At 34.0% G+C, this 18,326-nt stretch overlaps 1 protein-coding gene across 1 annotated transcript; it reads left to right on the forward strand.

Moving 5' to 3' along the window:
* The first annotated feature begins 1,770 nt into the window (after positions 1-1,770).
* Positions 1,771-10,568, forward strand: bsnd (barttin CLCNK type accessory subunit beta). The gene is made up of 3 exons (XM_056445265.1): positions 1,771-2,007; positions 2,900-2,982; positions 9,543-10,568. Exons 1-3 carry the CDS (start codon positions 1,831-1,833, stop codon positions 9,808-9,810), a joined length of 528 nt encoding a protein of 175 aa, XP_056301240.1. The 5' UTR covers positions 1,771-1,830; the 3' UTR covers positions 9,811-10,568.
* The last annotated feature ends 7,758 nt before the right edge of the window (positions 10,569-18,326 follow it).

The raw sequence follows: 18,326 nt of genomic DNA on the forward strand, positions 1-18,326 counted from the left end.
TTGGTGATTTTGGTGATTCATAAAGTGTGACAGCTACCAGCACTTTGAGAGTCAAAAAATAAAAATAAAAAAACACATAAAGATTACCTGTGGCTAATGGTGATATTGTACATATAGGTCTAATGAATTTTAATGATCAGTCTATGCGAGAAACTGAATAGTAATGTTTTTATAGTTTAGTTTCACCGTTATGAATTCATTCAACTGACCCGGGTCTGAAAGAAGTACTTTTAGCTTAGCTTAGTATATGTCATTGAATCTGATTAGACAATTAGCATATTTCTCAAAACTAACCAAAGAGTTTTGATAATTTTTCTAATTAAAGCTTGACTCTTCTGTAGTTACATTGTGTACTAAGACTGATGGAAAATTAAATTTAAATTAGCTTATTTCTAGGTTGATATAGCTATATACTCTCATTCTGGCATAATAATCAAGTAACTTTACTGCCGTACCATATCTCTAGCAGGAACAATGATATTCCACAGCGCCTGAAAATAGTCCCCAGCACCAAGATCCACACTTGCACCACCAGTTAGAATCTGCGTAGCACCATGTTACGGCACCAAAGGTCCTTGATTACTATGCCAAAATAAAAGTATAGTTCCTAGCCACGTTGACTTAGAAAATAGCTACTTTTCATTGTTCCGTTGGTCTTAGTACACAATGTAACTACAGAATAGTGAAGTTTTAAATAGGAAAATTATCAAAACTCTTTCTGGACATTTTTGAGTGAAATGCTAATGGTCTAATCTGATCCAATACTTTAGGCTAAGCTAAGATAAATGCGCTCCCTCCAGTCCTAAAGATCAGCTGAATGGATTAAAAAATTTAAATTTTTGCTGAATGTTTCATCTTTTTTAAGCAACATTGGCTCATTCTGAAAACGCAGCCGTATATACGTTTCTGTAGATCGCGAATTATGTAGCCAGAAGTATGGCTGCATTTCGTTTTTAAATCGAACGCTTCTGGGCGGTATGACGTCGTTCCTTTTCTTGCTTACCAGCTGACCACTTACCTCCGTATGGATGATTTTCCGGCTGTTACCAGTTTATCCAGTGGCTCGACATGTACGTCGCTGGACATGAGAAGCAGAGAGGGGATAACCACGATGACGGGGTTTAAGTCTGGTGAAGAACGGTTCCAGGAAGCAGGTAAGACAAAAACAGAAGCTAAAAATGAAATAAACAAGTTAATAACAGGGTGAGTGGTAAAATGTGGTAAAAATCAGACGAGGGCTTTTCTTTTTCTGGACTGCTTTATAAAATTGTTTAGAGACTATTGGTCGGGTTTAGAGAAGAAGGGTGGGTCAGTCGATCGGTCAGTCAGTCAGTCAGTCATTCAAACAGTCAGTTGACAGCAGACTGGTGGATTTACACGAGAACAGCAGGTGCGAATGGCACTCGAGAGAGAAATTTGTGATCTCAATAAACGTACAGCGGCCTCTGGTGGAATCACGAAAACAAAACTGCAGAAAAAAAAACGTAGCTCCTCGGACATGTTGGCAGTCTCCAGAAGTATATACTGAATAGACAGAGGTACGTTTTCAGAATGAGCCTGGGTTGTTTTTAGCTTTTTTTTTCAAAAAATTAAAAAGTGGAATGTTCCTCAAAGTTAAGCATTCTTGAAAGGAGTGTAGTCGGATTGCTCAATCAGATGTAACTTTACTTGAGGGAAGGTCACCAGACTGAGGCCCATTACAAGTTCAATGATCCGGATCTAACTTCTCCCCCGGTCCTGCGTCACGTCAGTCATTCCTGCCCTCTCACCTCCACAAGGACACATAAAGCACTTTAACTTTAGCCACCGTTGGACTTCTAGATTTCCTCAATGGCAGAGAACAAGCCGTACCGCTATGGTCTCATTGTTTTGGGAATGGCGTTCGTGGCGTTGGGTATGTTCATGATTTCTGTGGAGGAGCCTCATGTGTTCGCCACGTTCTGCTCTATGGGCGTGATAATGATGGGCATGGGGACTGTTTGGACTGTGTGCCAGTGTTACCCCAGGGTAAGAGTGTTACTACTGTTTGCTAATAGATTGATTTTATTAGTATAGTTGTAACATTTATACTACCTGTCAAGCGTTTGGGATCAGTATGATTTTTTCAAATGTTTTTAAACCATGCTCACCATGGCTGCAATTGTTTTATCAAAAATACAGTAAAAAATATACAATTGTGAAATATTATTAAAATGTTATTTTATTAAATGTATCTTATTCAGTGTAGTTGTATACCTGTGAATTAAAACAATTTCCTTGATCAATAGTGCAGTCTACTGTCACACACTTCAGAAAACACTCTTACATGATGATCCACTACTCAAGAAAAAAAAATTATTATTATTATTATTTTAGATGAAAGGTGTTGCACAAGTATTATTTGTGTTGAAAAATGAAAAGGGCTGCTATATAATCAATGAAAACAGTACCGTTCAAAAGTACCAATAAAATTTATTTCCTTATTCATCAAGGACACATTAGTGAAAGATCATTTATAACGAAAAAACATTTTATTTTATATAATTCTGTTGATCTTTTTTTTCATCAAAGAACTAAAAAGTAAATTGCATAACAGTTTTCACAAAACTATGAAGCAAGAAAACATTTATAATGATTTCTGAAGGATCGTGCAACTGAAAAAGGGAGTAACTTCAGCTTTGATTTACAGGAAAAAGAATGACATTATGAAACATGCAATTGACAGCAATTATTTAATATCAATACAATTTCATAAAATTACAGTTTAGTTGTGTTTATCAAATAAATGCAGCTTTGTTGAGGAGAAGAGTTTATTCACTGACTTTTAATGCTGGATTGTAAATATATGGAGTTTATTTCAAATCACAGCACTATATGTTATTAAAGTTAGAGTTGAAATAGTGTTTTACATGTCTTATAGGTGACCGTCATACTGCAGGAGAAGGAAGAGCTCTGTGGGACTGAAAAACAGGACCTGATTGAAGGAAGATCAAATGAAAAAAGGTTAGAGTAACATCTTATCACCACGATCATATAATTGCAGGATATTACTTTTTAAGAATATATCTTCAAAAACCACACTTTTCATAAGTCATTATTTGTCTATAAGATTTATTAATATATCAAGTAAAGTATTTTATGCTCACCAATGTTGCATTTATTTGATCACAAATGCAATATTGTGAAATGTGTTTTCTATGTGCATTTAAAATGTTTAAAATAGATTCAAAATGTAAGTTATTCCTGTTATTCCAAGCTACATTACTTGAGTAACAGTACTCAAAAGTTTCAGTGTCGTGTGAACGTTCAGAAATGATTCTAATATGCTAATTTGTTGCTCATTATAATCAATTATCATTGGTAGTCAATCATTAATAGTTCTTAATATGAATAGTGAAAGCATTTTTTTCTGCTTCATATTCTTTGTAATGCATCTTACTTGTGATAATTTCAAAAGAACTGGGTTTATTTAAAATAAAATTGTTTGTAACATAATATAATACTTACTGTCACCATTGGCCACAAAAATCAGTCCTTGATGAATAAAAGTAAATCTTAAAAGGGTCTCAATAAAGCTGTCTCAATAAGAGGTCTCTGGAAATGTTTTAAATAAACAGATGACAGAATTTTAAGATGTCGTGTTTTTATTTTTTTCGGTCTTGTAAACATACTGTAAATGATTTCCTCCACCACCGTCCATTCATTGATCCAGTCTAACTCAATCTCTCTGTCATTACACTGAGCTCTGTGTGTTTATCTATTTTCTGAAGGACTTATTAGAGTTTAGGAGTTGAAATTCACTCCCCCACAACTGTGTTCAGCGCTGAGTTAATTGAATCTGACAGACAGTAAATGAAATTATATAATAAGATTATTTTTTGAAGAATTGTTAAGAGACAAGGACACAACTCAACAACTATCTATCTATCTATCTATCTATCTATCTATCTATCTATCTATCTATCTATCTATCTATCTATCTATCTATCTATCTATCTATCTATCTATCTATCTATCTATCTATCTATCTATCTATCTATCTATCTATCTATCTATCTATCTATCTATCTATCTATCTATCTATCTGTTTGTCTATCTATCTATCTGTTTGTCTATCTATCTATCTATCTATCTATCTATCTATCTATCTATCTATCTATCTATCTATCTATCTATCTATCTATCTATCTATCTATCTATCTATCTATCTATCTATCTATCTATCTATCTATCTGTTATCTATCTATCTGTTATCTATCTATCTGTTTGTCTATCTATCTATCTATCTATCTATCTATCTATCTATCTATCTATCTATCTATCTATCTATCTATCTATCTATCTATCTGTTTGTCTGTATGTCTGTCTGTCCGTCCGTCCGTCCGTCCATTCATCAATCAATCAATTTACCAATTTTGTCAGATTTATTTTTTTTATGTAAATTTTTATGGATACTAATGACTTGAAGAGCTCTACACAGTAATTATTTCATTTACCTGAAAAAGGCATCTTAACCATCATTATGATCAATCATAAAAATAGTGTCACTTAATCAGATATATTCTGCTTCTTCAGTCATACAGGTGCTGATCTTTATTTCATGGGCCAATTTTCATTCGTTGTGTCTAATACTGTACAATACTCCCTTAGCATATCAGAATTAGCAGCCAGTGATTGTGACAATAGGATGCTGTATGATGTTAAAGACACCATTCAATCTAAATCAACAACAGAATGAATTTTAATGGCCATTCACATTATTCATTTTAGCCAATGAGACCCAATTTACCCAAAAATGCTCTTTTAAGGAGTTATAAGGCATGAATTAAACAAAATGTACTATTGTTTGTTTTAATAAATTGTTTAATTTGTTTTAGCCAATGGGACTTAAAATGCTTTAAGGAGTTATAATCTCGAATTAAAACAAACAAAATGTAGTAAATTAAAACATTAAACATTTTGATTCGAAGCATATAATAAATATATGAAAATCTGACAAAAACACAAAGGTTTTGTTACAGTTTTTCTCAGTCGCTTTAGTGCATTTCTCACAACACTATTTACATTTACATGTATGTTGGTTCAGTTTTGCACTATTGTTTACAGTTGTGCACAGCTCTGCCCAAAGGAAGTTTATGTTTGTTGTAAATAAGGGTGTATTTATTCTTTTGCACAATGCTGTGAATAAATTAGAATTGCAAAAAGCATATGAAGTAAAAATGTGAAACATACATATTCAGTGTCTTGTACTCAGATACCTCACTAAATGCGGTGATGTCTAACTTTACTGTACTTTTCAAATGGCTGTGCAAATAGTATATAGTGCTGTCTTGAGCATTTTCAGGAAGTGTCACCAAAATCTGACTTTTTTGCATTGAAAAAAATGAGTTCAAAAATTGAGTAAACTGTCATAATGAAAACATGACTTTTTCATAAACTATGGTGTCAGGACTTTTCATCTTGATGACACTGACACTTTCATTGACATGAATACTTGCTTTTGAGGAATGAGCTATCCATTTTGAGCAAGTGACACGCTTTTGCAGGTTATCAACTAGGTTTTGCAGTTTGTACTAATTGTTTTAATAAATGCATTAACTGTTGTGCAAATGTAAATAGTGTTGTGAGAAATGCACCAAAGCGACTGTAAAAAACTGTAATATATATTGCAGCCCCCCTGAATTATTAACCCCCCTGTTTATTTTTTCCCCATTTTCTGTTTAACGAAACGAACACTATTCTAAACATATAAGTTTTAAAAACTCATTTTTAATTAATGATTTATTTTATCTTTGCCATGATGACAGTAAATTATATTTTACTAGATATTTTTCAAGACACTTCTATATAGCTTAAAGTGACATTTAAAGACCTAACTAGGTTAATTAAGGTAACTAGGCAGGTTGGGGTAATTAGGCAAATCATTGTATAATGATGGTTTGTTCTGTAGACTATTGAAAAAATATATAGCCTAAAGGGGCTAATAATTTTGACCTTAAAATGGTTTTTAACTAATTTAAAACAGCTTTTAATTGCTGAAATAAAACAAATAAGACTTCTCCAGAGGAAAAAAATATTATCAGACTGTAAAAAATAAATAGGCGAGGCTAATAAATCTGACTTCAACTTTATATATATGTGTGTGTGTGTGTGTGTGTGTGTGTGTGTGTGTGTGTGTGTGTGTGTGTGTGTGTGTGTGTGTGTAGGGTTTCCAAACCTGGCTCCAAGCCACACTTTGTAACAATTTTTAATGGAAAATTGCAGTATTTGTGTCAATTACGCATACACATATTTTTGTTTGATTCATGTGCCCTAGAATATTTAAATATATTAGCCACACGATTACAGCCATAACAAACAATGATCCTATTACTTTTGTATAAAATCATGGCTCACCAGATTTTTCTTGTGTGTTGAGAATTCACTTCAATAGAATGTCACAATAAGGAAGAAACTAAAGCAAAAACCATCACTATGTATATTTAAACTGCTTTTTACAGAAGACCATTATGAAGCCATCATAATTGTGTCCATATGTGAAATTTTTTTCTGATTATTTTTTTGATTATTTTTTTATTTCAGTGAAACAAACTGAATTTGTCATTACAATTTCTCAGTAAAAGTGTCAATTTTATAACAGTGTCATCAAAATTTTATGACATTTTAATAACAAACTCAATTTGTATCGCTGTAGTTAAAGTCAATAAAAATATTAACGAGGCTGTTATAAAATTCATGACACAATTACAATTGTCTCATGACAATCATGTTTATGACAGATTTATGACAAGTTATGTTGTATTCAACCCAGGCTCATTCTGAAGACGATGTTGTTTTTGCGAATCCACCAGAGGCCGCTGTGTATGCTTTTTCAGATCTCAAATTTCTCTCGCCATTCATGCATGCTGTTCTTATGTGAATCTACCAGAAGCAGCTGTTGACTGACTGACCAGTCGACTGACCCACCCTTCCCCTTACCTAAATCCAACCAATAGTGTTTTAAAAGTACCGATTGACTCGCCCACTCACTTCCCTAAACCCAACCACAGTGTTTTGAAAAGCAATCCAAAAAAAGAAAAGCCCCCTGATTTTCACCACGTTCTCAGATTTTACCACATTCTCACCCTTTAAATTACTTGTTTATTTTTTTATTTATTTAGTTTTTGTCTTACTTGCTTTCTGGAACTATTCTTCAAACTCAAACTCCCTTGTTGCAGTCAACTCCGCTTTGCGTCTCAGGTCCACTGACGTACAGTACATGTCGAGCTACCGGACAAACTGGTAACAGCGGGAAAGCCATCCATACGAAGGTAAGCTGTCAGCTGGTAAGCAAGAAAAAGGAATGCCGTCATACTGCCCTGTAGCGTTCTTTTGAAGACTAAATGCATCTATACCAGTGGTGGGCAAACTTTTTAACCCGAGGGCCACATCAAGTTTTCCAAACCAAGTGAAGGGCCACATGTCAAATCCTTCAAAAAATAACTTATTTACAGTGGCAGCAGGCATGAAACATGTAATATCAGACAGAAACATGTCACATTAACACAAAACAGATTTTAAAAATAGTTATTATTGAGTCAAATTTACAAGTCAAATGAATTAGCACTGCTATTAATATTTTCTTATCAATCATCATAAAACAATAAAATAATAATAATCCCTTAAAATATAATAATATTAATAATAATAACAATAATAATAATACTGTAATAATAACAACAACAATAACAACAACAACAACAACAATAATAATAACAATAATTATAATAATAACAATTATAATAATAATAATAATTGTAATAATAAGAACAACAATAATAATAATAGTAATAATAATAATAATAATAATAATAATAACAACAATAATAACAATAATAATAATAATTATATTAATAATAACTATAATAATTATGATAATAATAATAATAATAATAACAATAATAATAATAATAACAATAATAATGTAATTTTTTTACAGTGGAGAATAGAAAAGATATTGTCTGATAGAAAACATCTCATATTAACACATTAAAAATAATTATTAAAGTTTATTATTCAGTCAAATTGACAATAATCTAATTTGCACTGCTTTTAGAATATACAGATAAATTATCATAAAACTTGACAACCACAAATCTTTGATAAAAGAACTGTTTAAAGTAGATGTATCCATGGAAAATATATTCTAAGACAAAAATGAACACAATTAAACAGCAATTATTATATAATATGAGTTAAATTTACAATAATCTCATTTGAGATTGTATTGATATGCTCATATCAACCATTATAAAACTATGAGATAAAGCGGAGGAAGAATCTCAGTCTTTGTTATTCCAAGTCATGTTGTTAGGAGTGTGTTAATGTGAACAATGAGCCTGAAAATAAAGTTATATTAATATCAGACATCCCAGGTTGAGCATAATCATTCCCGGGCGAGAGTGTCGCGTTGTGCGGGAGTGTTACTATGGGAAACATTAGAAGAGCGGGGGAGGGGGGGTGGTAGAGGGGGGGGGGTGTGGAGAGTGCGCGCGACGTGTGAGGAGGGATCCGGTGGTGAGGTCTGAGAAGGGTGCGCAACTTACATGAGGACCGGGAGGGAGACACGTGATTTCCGGGAGTTTGTCACTCGTTTGCGGGTATCCGGGAGTCTCTATGCATTTGCGAGAGACTCCTGGAACTTCCGCGAGACTTGGGATGTCTGTAACACTCAACAGTAACACTCGCAAAATACCCAGCTGATTCAGTCGTTGGCTAACGACATTAAAAAAAAGCACACGGCGCTTCTTTATTTCTTGTCAACAGAAAGGCAGTACGCTGCACCTCGCGGTGTTGGAATGTAAATGCGCGTTCGCTGTGATCGGCCTCTTAGGTTGTAGTCTTAAAAAACAGCAGTACTTTCTTGGCATATTACACCTAGCGCTTTCTGTCTGATATTGGTGAAGTATTTTGTTGTCCATTCTTCTTTAAACACACGGCATTCAGAGTCCATTGTGTTTGCCTAACTCATTTTCAGTCATTTAGCGCTCGAACGCATTTTAATACCCGAGAGTGTGTTCTAATTTTACTGGTTGTGCTAAGGGTGCAATACTGCCATCACATGGCGTTCACTTGTATTGCATCATTAATTTACTAATTCTAAAAGATAACCGTTACTCAGAAGCAGCATTTTAAAAACTCCCTCACGGGCCCGATGAAAGTGTTCAGCGGGCCGCATATGGCCCGCGGGCCGTAGTTTGCCCAGCTCTGATCTATACACAGCTCAGGCTACATAATTCGTGATCTCCAGAAATGTATATAGGGGTACGTTTTCAGAATGAGCCTATGTTGGTTGTCTTGGTAAAGTCAAGTTGTCATGACAAACACATCTTAAACAATGTCATCTTTGCATTAAAAATTACATAACTGAGCTAATGACAGTTGTCATAAGCATGCATAAAATCTCATTCATATTCATGACGCGTCAAGTCAGGGTCATAAAGATTTCACATTTATGAACACCCCTTCAAGTAAAGTGTTACCAAATAAAATGCATAAAACTCACATTTATTGTTCTGTCATAGTGCTGCTAAACCAGTAAAAGCTCCTTTGGCTGGCTTCTGTGATGATGATGAAGCAGAAATATCTGCAGACCCAAAGCTCTACACTGAGAGTAAACGGAGTGATCGCGTCATCGTCCTCCAAACGTGTCGAAGCTCTCCCAGCGTTCTGACCTGCTCCAGCTCTCCACAGACGGACAGAAAAACCTCCAGACCAGACCCCAATAGAGAAATGTACTATGGGAAAGTGAAGGACTCGTGTAACCCCACATCTGAGCTGGAGAGTGAATAGTTTCTGTTTATCCAAATGTTTTTCAAATAGTTTAACTAATACCTTCTGATTATCCCTAACCCTACACTGTTAGTGATATCCTGTAGAATCTACAGCAACTTACTGGCAGCAGTTCACCAGTAACTTGCTGTAAATCAATTACAGCAAAAATGCTCTATTTACATTTACAGCACCATTTGTCTTGCTGTATATGTATTTACAGTATTGTGCCTTTACTGTAAAATATACAGTAATATTCCCATTGCACCTTTCAAGTACAGTAACATACTGCAAACTGACCTACAGTAAAAATCAGTTCTTATTACAGTTGAATACTGTGTAATTGACAAAAATCTTTAACAGTGCAACCCTAACATTTGACGTCTGAAATAAAACAAGATTTGCCTGAAACCTGTGTTAAAAAAAATTATATCCCCTTCGATCTCAGTGCCCATTACAATGGACATCGCATGTCATCCCATGTTTTTTTGTGGTTCCTGAGCATTTCATCTAATTTAATGCCTGCAGTCCATGAGAGTGCTCGATTGTCATCCAATCAAATGGTGGTAAGGCTCGGCATGTTGCAATTTAAAAAAAATTCTCTACACTGAAAAACAGCATGGCATCCCTTCACTCCATACACAGACGTAAGCCACATTTATAATGTTTTTAGTCAGAGTTATTTATATGTTTGCCAATGTTTCATTGATTGTATGTAAAAAAGAAGGATTGCACTTACTAATTAAAGTTTCAAATCTTCTGTAACATTGTAAGCTTTAGATCAGGATTTTTTTCAAATATGTCTGTCCTGAAGGATATACAATGGCTTCAAGATCTGTTACTAAAATAATTCTCCAGTAATGCTGATTGAACTTTTTTATTTATCAGGGTTTCTCCAGATTTCACCATCAAAGTTAAGACTTTTTAAGACCATTATGAATGACATTTTAGACGTACACAATGCTAAAAGCTAAAGATTTTTTTCTAATGGCCTTGTTAAAACATTAAAAACAAATGCTATTGTAAAAAAAGATAGTTAATCCATTTTGGTAAATAGAGTAATAAATAAACTTTTGTTTAAACTTTTATTAAAATTAAGACCTGTTTAAAATTATTTAAGACCTACAACACAATATTTCAGTGAATTTAAAACTTTTTAAGGCCTAAAACTTTGTTTTTGAAATTTAAGACATTTTAAGACTTTTTAAGACCCTGATCACATCTCAGATGTGAACATTATGTGGAGTGAGGAAGATGAAGATAAAGTTTGTTATAAACAAGAAGCAATCTATACAACAAAAACCTCAAAATTAAATTAGAAATGTTACAATGGTAATGTTTGTGATTTTTAAAAGAATTTCAAGATTATACCAGCAAGCATGTATGTTTGTTTTGGAATTTTTATATTGGTGTAATGTCAGCCGATGCAAATGTTATTACTCGATTGAATGGACGTTATCAGTGGTTATCAGCTGATAGATATGAGCCAGTAGGGTATATGTTTTATTAAAAACATAAGCACATTTATATGTATTTATGAATGCATTATATCATCTTTGCTTCAAATGACAAAAAAAAAACAAAACTAATTACAGCTTATGCAAGGCATTTTTAATGCAGTGCCATGGGGTGGAACAGTAAATCTGACGTTATTAAAGAGACTCTGGCTGCCGTCATAAGTCTCACACATTTTTTTCCTTTTTCTGAAAGTCTTTATAAAATAATTGTGGAGTTTTTCTTTTATTATTTGAGCAAATATAATTGTAAAACAATTATTTGTTGTATTCTCCCATTCACTGCGCTCTAAGATTTCCCAACTAAGACAACTTCCGCTACTGAGAAACCCAAAAATGTGAAAAGGGTCTATTAGTTTAGCTGATTAACCATGAGAATTATTTACATTATTTGTTAAATTTCCCATTAATTGTATTTTATTAATGTCTACCCCTACCCCAACCCTAAACCCAACTGTGACAGTAATGTAAAAACAGATCTGGATCTGGAGTCTTCTCTATTAGTGTAGCTGATCAACCATGTAGATGGAAGATAACAGCCTTCTAAGACTTTTAGTAGGCGAAGAAGGCCCCTACTGGCCCATATCTATCAACTGATAACAACTGATAACGCCCATTCAATCGAGTGATAACATTAGAAGCGGGTGGTAATGTTCGGAAAGTACAACTATTCTGACCTAATGTCCATTGAAATGGACAAAACCTATACATATATATACTTAAAGGGTGTTGAAATTTTTATTATTATAATTTGGTCTCATTCAGAGGAGCCTCAAGAACTGTCAAAACAACATTTACATTTCTCAGAAACTTGGAACATAATTCGGGAACAAAAATTAAATAAAAGCTACAATTCGTTTACTTTCATGGTCATGCTTAATGCTGTTTCAAGTTATCCAAACAAGATTTTTTAAAGCCTATACTGTAGTTCATGATTTATTATGTGAAGAATGGTTTAAAAATTGACAATCTTGCAATGCAATCTTTTTTTTAAGAACACATTAAAATTAGACACTCCAGTGTTAATCTGTGGTCATAAACTATCAACTTTTACTTGAGAGGTTATACTAAAACAAATGAAATATAATAAAATTCTTAACTAAAAAATTTAAATAAATAATAAAAATATGATTATCCACAATCATCAAACTATTTTATTTGTGTGTGTGTGTGACTCAAATCAAGTCACAGAGGAGCAATAAACATGCCATGGAAGGTGATATTGTACAGAGCCTTGTGGACACACACACGTTAAAATGACTAATATGGTTGTAAAAATTCCATCCTAATCTGTTGGGTTATTTGTCGTATTATTTGTTGTTTATTTATTTAAAGATTTTCAGAATTTTTATACACATTTTCACATTATTAATAAACAGCTTAGGCTTGTCATACATTTATTTTTAAGATAACAGATGAACGGAGACTTAATCCCATTTATCAGCACATGGAATAAATTAAAATCACAATAGACCTTTTTCACAGCGGAATTGAATACTGGAAGCGCCCTCTGAAGCAATGCCGAGCTAATTCCGGTTTCGCTGACAGTCGCAGAAACATGACAGCCTCAGGACATCGGATGACATTTTCACTGTCAACTTTGCCTTAATTTGGACAAGAACAGGTTGTTCGCTTGGTTAATGAACTGATGTAGCCTAAATAAATCAGCATTTAAAAGAAATTTGTGCAGAAAATGTGTCTTACACGAAGCGTTTGCAACGTTAGGTGACAGTAAGGTGCGCAGCCAACAGCATAAGATCTGCTAACTCAAGCCATTCGTTAGCAAAAAAAAATTATTTACCATCCAGCAGGATTAGTTTTATGTTAGTAGTTGTCCGTAAGCTGTGCTAACCCCCTCCTTCCTTTGTATTCAGGGTCAGATACAGGCGAGTTGCTATCGGTCAATGCGAAAGAACGAGGAGCCCTGTAATGACAGGTTGCTTAATCCTCGTAAGGTTTACTCAAGTCTGGAAACATAATTTAGCTCCAACTGGCCGGAAAAAGTAAAGATGATTGTTGTTGTGTTCAGTGTTTGAATACGATTCTATTGAAGCACTTCAGTTTAACACTAATTACTAAATTTGTAAATTTTAAAGCAAATATCTTCAAAACAGTCTGTCTGTAGCGTATAGGGTGTGTTTCTGAATCTTCAGGTTAAAGTTAGCTCATGTTCCAGTTCATTTTGTTCATCTGCTTTTTATTAATTTTTTATTATTTATTCAAAGAACAGCAAATAACATTTTACAACACAAAAAATATACATGCCAGGGGGTAATTATAAATAAAATACAAATATACAAAATGTACATATGTAATAATTAAATAACTACATTATAGAGGTCACAGTTTTTTAAAGTGGGTAGGCTTCCTTGTTCAAAGAGTCTCTGATGCTGGTAATAAACAAGCATAGTTCAGTGATCAATACCTTAAAATTTGGTTGCTTATTAGTAAATTAGACAGTAAAGCCAAAAAGTACATTTTCCCACAATGATAAAAGGGGTTTTGAACACTGAAAATTGTTAATACTTGTTTGCAGCTCTTCCTTTTGACTGAGTATGTACAATGCCAAAATAAGTGTAAAACCGTCTCCTCGTATTCATTACAAAAATTTACATCAATTCCACTTTTAAATTTTTGTAAATAAGGTTTTTCTGGATAAAATCTGGAGAAGTTTATAGGATATTTCTTTAATTTTGTTTCTAACCTGATATTTCTGTGGTAACAGCCACACTTTTTTCAGCAAATCAAGTCACCCTCTAATAAAGACATCCAATAAAACTGTATATAAGGAACAGTAGTGATTTCTTTTTGGAAAAGAGCTTGAAAAGCTCTATTATTACTCTTGGTATTTACTGTAAAACAAGTTTTGCCAACATAAGATTTAGTAAAATCAAAAGACGATGGTCTTGATTAATACCACTAAATAACATATGGGTCTCTGAAAAAATTGAACCAATAACTACTACAATAATACTGTGATGAGAAAGGAATTCATTATGGTAGGTATACCATCTTTATTATAAAACTGACTAACCAAATTAATTTTGTTGTAAAAAAATAGCATTTGTATTAGTTGTCTATTATTCCAATGTGGGGGAAAATTATGCTTATATAGTAATGATCTTGATAGGAGCACTTGTTTGCAGAAGGCAGATAACTTAACTGGAATTTTGTCTATATTATAATTTCACATCTAAATAAAACTAAGACCACCAATATTTGATAAAACATAATGATCTCCGCTTTGAAGTGCATACTGCACATGAGCGTATTCTGGCATATCACTTGAAATGAAGGACATTCATTCCGTCTAATTAATTTCACCCATGGTTTCCTCTGTCCTGTGTCTTTTTGTGGAAACTGAGGTAAGGATGTTGTTTTTTGTAAGCTGGAGCAGCCGGGAACGCTGCAATAACAGCGACGAGATGACTCTGCCATTCTATCTCACTCTATTCCATTGGAACCGGATGTTGTAGTCCGCCGTTTCGCTTACCGGAACCAGGAAGTGTGAAAAAGGCCTATTAATGGCTGTCTTTGACTTATTTAAAATACCAGATCTCTTTGTTTGTCTATATAGCAGAAGCCTAAACAGATCCTAATGTTGCCTGCCAATCTTCTGTGAGATGAACAGTACAATTATTTTATGAAATGATCCCAGGATCTCCTTGAATTTGTTTCACATGAATATGCAATGGTTATTTTGTAAATTACTGTTCTACCACCCAGATAGCATAAGAATGTGGGCCACTTTAGGCAGTTATGCGGCACTGGTGGTATTTCTTCGGCCCAGACAAAATGAATGTGAGCCTGAAGTGGCCCACCTGTACAATGGCAAAGGGGGGCCAAAGATTCAAATTTATATATGGGCCATTTAAGGCAAAGATTTGGCACCTATATGGCAAAATGTAATCTGAATGTGAGCCTAATGTGGCCAATGTGGAAAAGATAAATTTGGCTTAAATGATGGAGGACAAATGTGGGCTACAGTTGGCAAAAATGTGGCATAGTCATCTAAAGGTAATCTGGGTCTAAAGTGGCTCACACGTGTAAGTGCAAATGTGGCCCAGTTATCTTAAGACATGTTGGCCACTTTTGGCAAATTTTTGGCACAATAAGTTCTGACTATTGTGGCTGTGAGTCTAATGTGGCCCAAAGAAAATATGGCAAATGTGTCCCAGTTATTTAAAACATATGTGGGCCACATTTGGCAGTTATTCAGCACAGTAAACTCTGGCTAATGCAGCCATTAGCCCATAGCGGCCCAGAGAAGGTATGGCAAATGTGGCCAAGTTATCCTAAAACAAATGTGGGCCACTTTTGGTTAATATTTGGCACAGTAAGCTCTGGCTAATGTTGCTGTGGGCCTAAAGCGGCTTAGAGAAGATATGGCAAATGTTGCCCAGTTCTCTTAAAACATATGGGGACCGCATAGACTAAAGTCGTCATCATAGAAAAAAGTGTTTGCTATACTTGGGCTCACAGCTCTAAACCTCTTAATATAAATTTACTTTTGGGCTGCTGTAACTTTTAAGAAGTTTGCTTGAAAAGTTTATTCATTACAGCAAACAATCCAAGTAAAAAACAAACAAACTGATAGATATGAGCCAATAAAATGAAGTGATAAACAACCTGTGATGAAATAATATAATTCACTGATGTTAACCAATGTTTAATCCATTATTAAACGTAACGTAATAACATGCTTGCACATGCCACATAATTATGAAGGTTTATAAGCTGACTTCTGCACACAAAGACATCAATAATCAGCGTATGAACCTCAACAACGGTTACAATTAACAAAATGAACAAAACTCACAAACATCACAAAAAGGATACTAAAAGTGACAAAATCAACAACGTCAACATAAACAGCAGGATTTGAGCCACATGAATTTTGCTAGCTGGGCAGCAACCGGCATTGTAAAACCTCAGCTAAAATAACTTCTAATTCTGAATGATGATTTATAAACCCTTTTTAACATGTATGATAAGTGATAACATAGGGGCAAATCTTGTCACATTACAGTAGATATGTTAATGCACAAGGTCTGGTTATGACCTTGTCAGGAGCACATGGTATTAAGATAATTCCACTGACTCTCAGGGAAATCATTTTGGAAAATGTTTAAACATTAGGTGAAGAAATGCTTATGACCTTGACCTTGAGTGTCAATTTTAAGACTGGTACACAGAAAGAGGTACTGTTTGGTTTCTTAAGCTTTTTAGTAATGTAAAAATAAATTTTGTAGGAGTAAACAGTGAATCATCTGCTAAATAAATAAATGTGTGTGCTGGTGTTTGATTAAATATCACTCAAATTAGATCCTGTTTTGTGTTGTTGGTTCCACACTAACCAGCTCAGAGACTGTAGAGCTGAGCATTACTTTAGGCCACCAGTGTCACTTCAGTATAGATCAGAAGTGCAAAGTAGGGCCCGCAGGCCAAAGTTGGCACAATGTAACCTTTGATTTGGCCCACCATCTTATCTGAGAATGATGGAGAGGGTTGGGGCGAATGCCTTTAACAGAGATCGTCAATTTTAATTTGATGTAACCTTTTTTTGCTTATTTGTTTTATTGCTGAGCTACAAAAAAGCAACCTGAATTAAAATGTTTCAATTAAATGTAAATGAATCTGACATAGAAGACTATGCAGAAGACATCGGCGAGCAAATCAAGGCAAAAACTAGTGTAACTAAATAATGTAATAAATTAGGTTATGTTTGTTTTGACTGTAATAAGTTCATTATAAAATGCAAAAATATGTTATACTGTAATAGTTAATATAAGCAATTTTTTCTAGTTATTTATTATTACATTATTAAATAAATTAGGAAATTTCCCATGGCAACTATATTTACGTGTGCCCCACTAGCCTCAAAAAAGTTTGGTTTTTGGCCCTTCATAAGAAAAAGTTTGGGCACCCCTGGTATAGATGTTTGTTTGAATACATTTTACACTAATAATGGCAGGCTGCAGTGTCAAGCAATTATAACTTAAATGCAATTACACACTAGAAAAGGGTTGACACAATCTCACATTTCCTCATTATAAAATGAAAACAGCTTCATATACAGCTTCATGTCAGTCATACAGAAAAACTCAGCAAAAGCTGGAGACCTGACTATGTGCTGTGTGTGTGCTTCATTGGTTTTATGGATCAGTAGTCTGCCAGCCATTCCTGATCTAGCTTAAGAGAGAGGTGGGGTGAGCAATAGCTCATTAGCATTTAAAGAGATATGAAGCGAAGCAGGTCGCTGTGAACTGAGGTGTTTTAGCCTCCCTGTTTATCCCCCCCCCCATTTTTTTTAATGGAGAGATGTTTTCAACACATTTCTATACATAATAGTTTTATTATAACTGTATTTCTAATAACTGATTAGAAATACAACTTTTTTCGGTAGTAGTTTGGTCATCAAATTCATGAATGATTAAATTACATCTAATTTATTAATAAAAATGTATAAGTTTCCAGTGTTTTGAGGGATACTTAGTGACTATTTTAGACGTTACTACAGGTCAGACTATACAAATTATGTGTCTAATGTTTCTTTTTTAGGCTACATGCAGAAATAAACACCTATTTTACCAGAAACTTGTTTTTGAATACTTACGATGCACTATTAGACCTTACCAGGCTTTTTTTTTTTTACAGTAGAATACGGTTTCCTTTTATTACAACAAAACACTGGCTATTTTACAGTTATTTACTGCATTATCTACTGTACAGTAAGGGTTAACAGTGTGTCTATCGGTATTCTTGAACTGCCAGGTTCAGACTGTTGAATGATATTTTTTCTAGCATTGATTGGTGTTATAATGCATTCACAATGATATAAACTGTTATAGGGGGATCAAATGCGTGTTTATATTATACATTTTTTATTATTAATATTTAAGATATTAGAGAACAGGGAAAGCTATTTCTGACTATTAAAGGGCTGGTACATCTTGTTTTGATGTCCTCCCCCCCCTCCCTGTAATTTGCATCCTGTTGTATCACTCAACATTATCACCCATT

This window comes from Danio aesculapii, chromosome 20, assembly GCF_903798145.1.
Source record: "Danio aesculapii chromosome 20, fDanAes4.1, whole genome shotgun sequence".
Taxonomy (NCBI): Eukaryota; Metazoa; Chordata; class Actinopteri; order Cypriniformes; family Danionidae; genus Danio; species Danio aesculapii.